The sequence below is a fragment of the Cucurbita pepo genome, chromosome 2, assembly GCF_057944985.1.
Source record: "Cucurbita pepo subsp. pepo isolate OVF chromosome 2, ASM5794498v1, whole genome shotgun sequence".
NCBI classification, from domain to species: Eukaryota; Viridiplantae; Streptophyta; class Magnoliopsida; order Cucurbitales; family Cucurbitaceae; genus Cucurbita; species Cucurbita pepo.
The window spans coordinates 12,389,709-12,399,091 of NC_141799.1; the positions used below are offsets into that span (position 1 = coordinate 12,389,709).

Below are 9,383 nucleotides of genomic sequence, written 5' to 3' on the forward strand. Positions count from 1 at the left end.
GTTTCAAAGAATCTATCACTAACATCGATTACAAGCTGGGTTGGGTTGTAAACTTTATTTTGAGTTTGTCTTATTGACCCGACCAAAAAATATCGACTCGAAAATCGAACCAAATTTTTATTTTCAATTCAACCAACTCAAATTAGTTTAGGTTGGGTAGTTCGGATCCGTCCCCTTAATAAGAAAACTATTTAATTGACTCAAGCCCATTGATACATAGATATCAACGATCCTACGTTCTTCTCTAGACGATACTCAATCTACGAGTTACTTTGTGTTTTACTAGGATGATATGTGACCGAAAAACTTAACCAAAAACGAAATTATTCGATAAATTATTACGAACTCGTATTTAATTCGACAATAAGTGAAGTTAACTCAAGCTCATAAATTCATAAATAACCATCACCCAATGTTCATCCTTGACTTGACATTATTGATTCCGAGTTAAATCCCGGTTGCGTGGAATCCTGGTTTCGTGGAAAGAAAGCATGTGATGTGAATAAGGGAAGGGCAATATGGTCATTTAACCTTGTTCAAAGCCGCGCCCAGCCCCACCGACTACACCAACACACCACTGCGAACTGCTGAAACTGATCATATTTGTTACTTTCAAACCTCCATTTCCGCGCCTCGATTTTGAATCCCCGTCGCTAACAAACAAACCAAATTCCTGTTTAATGCGCCTAAAATCCCTTTTCTTTCTACCTGCATTCCTCCATCGATGGTCGATTTCGTTTCGTTTTTGTTCGGAATGTAAATTGGCTGTGTTCTGATCGTAGTTTTTAAAGTTTGAGTTTCGATTTCAGTATCAGATTGTAGGGATCTTCTCTCTGGTGAACGTACTCCGAACTCCAGGATTTCTTCGGCTCAATGGCTAACTCAGTGGTATGCGTTGCTTTTGCCACTCCTCTTCTTTGCCCGCTTCATCATTATGATCCCATTTTACAGTCTATTCGATTGTTTTTTGTTTTTTGTTTTGGTTTATTAACATCTCGATGAACTGGCGACTGCTTTTTTCGCGCTTCTCTCTCACTGTGCTGTGTATGTGTTTTTCTTGTTCTCAGTCTCCGAGTGACAGGCAATTGAAGAGGTTGGGGTCTGGGAAGTCTCATTCTTGGTGGTGGGATAGTCACCTCAGCCCCAGAAACTCTAGATGGCTCACGGAGAATCTCGAGGGTTTGTTACTAATTTTCTCCTCTCTGCTTAATTCTGTTGTAGGCATCGAGTGATTGCTAATTCATAGTATCAATGCCGGCTTAAGCAATCGTCTGATAACTTTACAACACTTCAATTTGCTTTTCCATGTATTGTGTTAATAATATTGTTTATGTAGTTTTAAAATTATGATTATAAATGTCACTTTTAGAGTATGAAACATTGGTGAACTACATATTTAACATGCCCTGACAGTGGCTTCCAATTCCCAAATTGCTTTATGCTGGCTTGCACAGATAGGGAACGTTTGTTTTAGGATAGTACTTCGATCTTTTGTGTTCCTTTTCTCTGGGAGTGCTAGAAAAGATGAAGGTATTATTAGGTGCATTGGTAGTTCTCCAATATTTAGAGGATCTTTTTATGGCATACCTTTCTTTTACTATAATTGGCTTTATGCGGTTTCTTGTAATCTTAACCCACTCAAATATCCCCTCCTCGTCTTGCCAAATAACGACTAAGGAAATTGTTCTCCAATTCTCTAGTGACATGACATCTGTTTCCTTTATGCTAGAATCTTTTCCTTTTATTCAACAGGGCTCTAAGTTGATATTCTAAAAGGGGTGGGGTTAAATTTGGGAATATAGGCAGCAGTTGCAAAATTTTAGCTTCTTCCTTCTTTCTACATGAATCTTATGGTACCTGTGTTTCAACTGCCCAAACGTTTGCATGGAATTAGTTCCTGTATGCTCCAATTTTATTACTGCAATTCAACAATAGGTGAAAGCCAATGTTAATTTTTCATCAAAATGCCAATCAAAAAATTGACAAAACGATCCCTTATGGTAGAGATGGACCGCAGCATCAAACGTATGTTGAAGCTAATAGAAGAGGATGCAGATTCATTTGCCAAGAAGGCTGAGATGTATTATCAGAAGAGGCCAGTGTTGATCTCTCATGTTGAGGAGTTCTATCGCATGTATCGTTCCCTTGCTGAGCGTTATGATCATGTGACAGGAGAGCTGCGAAAAAATATTCCTTCAGATCTACAATCCCAGGGCTCTGGTATTTGTGACCTGCCCTCTGAGCCATCCTCTACATGGCCCTCTCCTGATCAAAGGCTTGGACGTCGTAGATCTGGGCCACGAGCTGCTGGTTTTGATTTCTTCCTTGGATCTGGTGGGAGCAATGATATTTGCCAAAAGGAAGGAGATGAATCATCATCCTTAACAGAATCTGAACCTGATTCCGATGATTCCTCGGTGTACAATTATGCAGGTGGTGATCAAGGACTGAACAGGAAGATGATTGAATTGGAGATTGAGCTTCGTGAGGCCAGAGAAAAGATCCGCATGAAGGAGGAAAATGCAGAAAGTTCATTTCCATTCAAGGGGTTAACAGATGAAAATTCTGATGATGCTTTTGCTAGAAATAGAGAGGAAGAATTAAGGAATGCAAATGAGAAGTTGCGAATTTCAGACATCCAGATCATGAGGTTGAAAAATAAGCTCCTGAAATACGAGCAATCAGAATTGACCAAAGATTTGAAGGCTGAGTCTGTATCTGCTACAATGCCAGATACCAAGAGGCATGAGGATGAGGTTCCCTTGGTCATTAATCTGGAATCAGAGGTTGAAGAACATCGTAAAGGTTTGGAAGATGACCAAGTGATTAACGTTCAGGGATTGGTGGAAGAGCTAAAAATTACAAAGGAAAGACTTGAGAACTCGCAGAAAGAACTTTGTAAATTGAAACTTCAACATGAGAATAATAGGTCACCCGAGAAAATCTGCCATTTGCAGGATGAGCTTGAAGCCGCTCGAAAAGATACTGCCACGTGGAAGGCCAAGCTGACTGCAGAGAAAAGAGAGGTCTCCAAACTCCAAGAAAGAATTGTGAGGTTGAAAGCTAGTTTATCAGATCGAGATCATGAGATCAGAGATTTAAATTTAGCAGTATCTGATGCTGAGCAGAAAATTTTTCCTGAGAAAACACAGATTAAGGCTGAAATATCTCGGCTACTTGAGGAACGAGCTCTGTTGATGGAACAACTAAGAAAATGGGAACATCAAACTCGTCTTTTGGAGGATGAGATCAGAAAAGTCAAGAGGGAAAAGGTGGTTTTGGAGGAGAGACTTAATCGTGAGATTCAGCTGTTGGAAACGACCATTGTTAACAAAGTAGAAAGCATTGAGAATCTTAAAAGTGGCCTTGATGGCTTCCAATCTGAAAGAGATCAGCTCCATTCCGAAGTTATTACTTTGAAAGAGAATTTAAGCTCTAAAGACAATCAGGTAACCAAAATAAACGAGCATGTGCAAAAATTGGAAAGGGAACGTGTGGAACTTGTATCAGGTGTTGAAAAAGCAAATAGGAGGGCAGAGGAGTTAAGATTAAGAGAGAAGGAACTAGAAGGGAAGGTCGAGAGGCAAAGAGTACTAATAATGGAAGGAGCAGAGGAAAAAAGAGAGGCTATAAGGCAGCTATGTTTTTCGATTGAGCATTACAGGAGTGAATATCATATGCTTAAAGAAGTTTTTATCGGTCAAAAGCGTGCTCTCATGTCCGCATCTTAAGGCAAGTCATCGCTCTAGTATCATATTTAGAAATTGTTAATATTGGCTCTTGAAGAGTTGTTGGCCTGTTTTTGGGATGAAACAATCAGTTAATAGAGAGTCTGCAACAGTTGACCGTGGATTGGAACATAATACAGTTCTGTTTGTTAAAATAATGATGTATATGTAGTTGTTTAGAGTAACAATAAATGGGTGCTTGTCCAACGACTAGCTGTCGATGGTCACTCTTGAAAGAGTGTGTAATAGCTCACTGATCGAGTACTCTTGTGCAGAATGTCCTAGGTTTTGATTTCACAGCTCTGACATAATTCATGAATGGTCCAGTGTCGAGAGGCCAAACGCCTTACTTTAGCACTCTGTAGGCTGAATTATAGAGCTGCTTTCTCTCCTCACTAATCTTTGATCTTTTAACGTCTATCGAAGATGAATGTGAACCCGGCCAATCAAATGTGCTCCATATTCTTGGGCCTGTCTTTTGTTGTGTATAAGATGCAAGGATTGAAGCATTTTAACTGACATCATCGTTGATTATTAAGCTTTGTCCAAGGTCTACCTGTTGCTCTTTTATGTTTACTTAAAGCAGGATTATGAATACGATAAGTCTCTCCTGTTCAAGTGTTGACCTGTTCAAGTGTTGCCATATAAGGATTAATGATTGGTTACAATCTCTTTCTGTCTCGCATAGGATCTGGATTTCATTCGGATCTGAAGATGAAGGCTTTATTGTACTTGTTTGTTTATTCATATCCTTAATACTTGGAGTTATTTTATTGAAGGTGTTGGTGAAGAAAAGATGAGACAACTCTCACTCTCTCCCTCCATGACTGGTTTGGATTATATCATTTTGTCTCATCTATACTCTCTTACCTACCGTACGCTTAATTAATCCATATTTGATCATAATAGTCTATGTTCCAAAAGTCATAAGGCTTCCTTCACCGTCACACAATCATATCGATAACTTTGATGAATTAAGCAGCTTTGACCTTTATATTTATTTTTGTATTAAATATTAGGCATGTTGGTTTCATGTAATGCCCAATGTTATATTTTACAATCTCATGGCCCATGATTGCCCATCTTTCAATATTTTCTTGTCAGATCAAGCGTCTCCTGTTGTCCTACTTCTACGGTACTAATGTGATGCAAATTTCAATGTTATATTTTCTTTATTTTGATAGCTTCTGGGATGGATGAACAGACAACTTGATTATGTATAATATTATCTAATCATCTTTTCTTCAAGGGAGAATGGGTCGTGGAGATAGTTTGAAATCCAAACTTCACCTACCCCCATATCATGGCCAACAAATCCACTACCAGAAGTTTTGACTTTTGAGATTATATAAGTGAGCGCCAGAGCAAGAGCTTATACATCATCTGCTTCAATTTTAAAGAGGAGTTCAATACCATGGATCTTCTCCTTTTGGAGAAGGCTCTGCTGGGGCTGTTTGTGGCCATGGTTGTTGCTATTACCATATCCAAGCTCAGGGGTAAACGTTTTAAACTCCCACCAGGTCCCATCCCCATACCCATATTTGGAAATTGGCTGCAGGTGGGTGATGACTTGAACCACCGCAACCTGACGGAGATGGCCAAGAAGTTCGGTGACATACTGTTGCTCAGAATGGGACAGCGGAACCTGGTGGTTGTTTCTTCACCAGAGCTGGCTAAGGAAGTGCTGCATACCCAGGGAGTTGAATTCGGATCCAGGACTAGGAACGTGGTGTTCGATATATTCACTGACAAGGGTCAGGACATGGTGTTCACAGTTTATGGCGAGCACTGGAGGAAAATGAGACGAATCATGACTGTCCCCTTTTTCACAAACAAGGTGGTGCAGCAGAACAGGCTCGGTTGGGAGGAGGAGGCTTCCAGAGTTGTGGAGGATCTCAAGAACGATCCAAAAGCTTCCACCAGTGGGGTGGTTCTGAGAAGGCGCCTGCAGCTTCTTATGTATAACAATATGTATAGGATTATGTTCGACAGGAGATTCGACAGCATGGAGGACCCTCTCTTCAACAAACTCAAGCTTATAAACGCCGAGAGGAGTCGGCTATCTCAGAGCTTTGAATACAACTACGGCGATTTCATCCCCATACTGAGGCCTTTCTTGAGAGGGTATTTGAATGTGTGTAAGGACGTCAAGGAGAGGAGGCTGAAGCTCTTCAAGGACAATTTTGTCGATGAGAGGAGGTAATAATAAGTAACAATGTTTGCCTTTTTTGCTTAATTTGCTCCTTCTGCTACTACTAACGCTTACAACTTGCATAACATACAGGAGACTTACAAGCACGATGAGCAACAAGGAGGATAGTGTCAAATGTGCCATTGATCATATCGTGGAGGCTCAAGAGAATGGTGAAATCACCGAAGCTAATGTTCTCTTCATTGTTGAGAACATCAATGTTGCCGGTAAATATGATCTGTTCATGTCTTAGAGTGATATTCTTATGTTCTGAGATTAACTAAATTAGCATGTTGCTGATGTTTGAACATTTAGCAATCGAAACAACATTGTGGTCGATGGAGTGGGCAATTGCTGAGCTCGTGAACCACGCCAACATCCAGAAAAAGCTGAGGGATGAGCTCGATTCGGTGCTTGGACATGGCGTTCAAATTACAGAGCCCGACATTCGCAATCTGCCTTACTTGCAGGCTGTTATCAAAGAGACCATGCGGCTAAGAATGGCCATTCCTCTCCTAGTGCCTCACATGAACCTCCTAGACGCCAAGTTGGCTGGTTATGACATCCCTGCAGAGAGCAAGATTCTTGTGAACGCATGGTGGCTGGCCAACAACCCTGACCACTGGAACAAACCCCATGAATTCCGACCTGAGAGGTTCTTAGAGGAGGAGGCCGAGGTGGAGCCTAGCGGGAACGACTTCAGGTACCTTCCCTTCGGCGCCGGGAGGAGGAGTTGCCCCGGCATCGTCCTTGCCTTGCCCATTGTCGCCATTACTTTGGGACGTCTCATTCAGAACTTTGAGCTGCTGCCTCCTCCTGGACAGTCCAAGATTGATACCACTGAAAAGCCTGGACAGTTCAGCTTGCAAATATTGAACCACTCCACTATTGTGGCAAAGCCAAGGTCTTTTTGAGTTCTAAATTTCTTCATCTCCTGCAAGGCATTGAGTTGAAGATGTTATGATCAGAGCAAGCAGGTTCAGATGAAACGAAGATGTCTCTCTTTCTTTTAATCAAGAAATGCATAAATTGTGTGTGATCTGAAGCAATATTATGCAAATTTGTATGAAATTTCATTTCAATCTACTCGATTCGATTCGGCTCAATCTCTTACTTGCACGGAGAACACAACTTTTTAAATTAGGTGACTCGAGACTTGATCAACTCAACCTAATTCGTACCGTTTGGATAGAGCTATCAATTTATTTGAAGTGAGTTCGGCTGAAATAAATAAATAAAAAAATTTAAAAATTTATGAGTACAATTAGTTCGAAATGGATTGAACTAATTGTTAATTTAAAAAAATACATTTTTTATATTTATTTTAATTTTATTTAACTTTATACTTATTTTATATTATTTATTCCCCAACTTTTAAAATTAATTTTTAAGTTTTTGGAGTGTAATTTTATAAATGTATACGAAATTAAGTTGCAAATTTTAATATATGTATGTATTTGTGGGTATATATCAATACATTTTATTTTTATTAAAAACAAAAATTTAAATAAATGACATGAACAACTGACAACTCGAACGAACTGTTGCTTGAATTAAAAAAAATTAAAAAAAAATTTATAATCTAAACCATTAAATTTGATGTAAAAAATGTTTCAACTGGATTCAATCCATGAACACGACTCATTTTGTAAATAACTATAAATTGTGTTGTCTGCCAGTCTTAAATCTAATGTTTTCGGTGACTAAGTTCATGGGACTCGATCAACGAACGAGTTGTTTATTCAAAATCATGTGCAACAACATTTCTTGTTATTCTTATCATTATTATTATCATTAAATAGTATTCGGAGACCTTAATCATTTGACATTGTTAAAAATAGTTAATGTTAAGGTTTTTAAACATTTAAAATTTTCAATTATTCCCCTCCCTGAGATAATTAAAATGTTAATGTATTATTAAATTAAGATTCCCTTTTTAATAAAAACATTGCACATTTTCAAATCGAGCATTAATCTGAGTTTTAGTCACTAAGAAAACGAAAGTCAATCTAAATACTATTAGTGAAAAAAATAAAACTTCGAGTTCGAGGAAAACAAACACCTACGAAAAGATCGTTCGGATTTAAAGAGTCACTTGGCGGGGCTAAGCGATCTGACAAAATTGTGGGGACGTAAAAATGTGTTCACACTGCACAAGTGTATAACTCTCCACAAATTTTAATTATGCTTAAATTCAAAATTGAGCTCGACCTTTTTTTTACCCATTTCTTGTCGTGCCCTCGACGTATAGGACGGAAGTACGAGACGGTTCGAGCCCAAGTGGTTCCTTATTTTCTTATGTCTACCTATACCCTCTCTATTTTTTTCATAGAAATTTTGCAGCCAACGTTCATCTCGAGCAAAGATCGAACTCTTTATGAGCGACCCGACATTCAATACAAGTCAAAGCATATGGTTGCTAGTTCCTACAAAGGATCGAACTACCGAACTTTCTTGATGTAGATGTTGCATAATTTGTTCTCATCCTTAAAATCGGGAGACCAGATAACCTATTACATGTATGACTATAGCTTATCCAAAAGATTTGAAGGCCCGTAATACCAAAGTATCGTATTCCAAATGAAAGTACCATGTCTGAAGAAAATAGATACGAAAAAATTAAAAAAAAAAAAACAAATAATTTAAATAATTTTCCATATTTGCAAACCATTTTAAAAATGGTTATATTTGCAAATAAAGAAACCTATTTTCCTCCCATTACAACTACCAAATTACACCATGGTATATTAAACGGTCAACCCCTTTTAAATAGTCAACCATAATTATTATAACTGTGGAAGGTTGTTATATATATTATTTTTTAAAAAAATTATTATTTTATATAAATATTGGTAGTTATTTTATGTGTTGAAAAATACACTATTTAATTATTATAATTTTATAATTATTTATTGGTTAGATTTGATTTTATTGTTTAAAATTTATAAACTTTCCATATTTTAATACGTCATTATTTAATTTCGAAAATAAATTTTGTTCTAAAATTATTTAATTTATAAAAACGGGCGTGGCAGGAAGTACAATCTCGTCTTTAGTCCCATTTATACTCCCTTCAGTGCAGTAAAAAATCCCTACAGTTGCAAGATACCGAATTGTAACGACCAAAGCACACTGATAGCACATATCGTCTCTTAGGGAGAGGATTCCACACCCTTATAAAGAATGTTTCGTTCTCTCTCGAACAGATATGGGATCTCACACGAACCCAGTCCTTCCATGTTCACTTCGTTTGTGTCGTGGTTCACTGAACCAATCTGGAAAAAATCACTAATTTTATCGGGTATCCTAATGTATATAGATACAAATGGTCCAATAGGAGCAAGAATTTCATTATCCAGAGCTTCCCGATCTAAGGTTTCTCTGCTCCCACCTATCGGTTCACTACAGGTTTACAAAAGGACATGGGATTTTTGTGTCTCGATCCTACCGCTCCGAAGAAAGCA

At 38.2% G+C, this 9,383-nt stretch overlaps 2 protein-coding genes across 2 annotated transcripts; both read left to right on the plus strand.

Moving 5' to 3' along the window:
- Positions 1-551: 551 nt before the first annotated feature.
- LOC111784861 (protein NETWORKED 4A-like) lies at positions 552-4,351 on the plus strand. Its single transcript, XM_023665406.2, has 3 exons — positions 552-888; positions 1,068-1,179; positions 2,005-4,351. The coding sequence occupies exons 1-3, from the start codon at positions 874-876 to the stop codon at positions 3,729-3,731; spliced, it is 1,854 nt and encodes a 617-aa protein (XP_023521174.2). The 5' UTR covers positions 552-873; the 3' UTR covers positions 3,732-4,351.
- Positions 4,352-4,487: 136 nt separating this feature from the next.
- LOC111784863 (trans-cinnamate 4-monooxygenase-like) lies at positions 4,488-7,065 on the plus strand. Its single transcript, XM_023665407.2, has 3 exons — positions 4,488-5,927; positions 6,013-6,146; positions 6,235-7,065. The coding sequence occupies exons 1-3, from the start codon at positions 5,143-5,145 to the stop codon at positions 6,831-6,833; spliced, it is 1,518 nt and encodes a 505-aa protein (XP_023521175.2). The 5' UTR covers positions 4,488-5,142; the 3' UTR covers positions 6,834-7,065.
- The last annotated feature ends 2,318 nt before the right edge of the window (positions 7,066-9,383 follow it).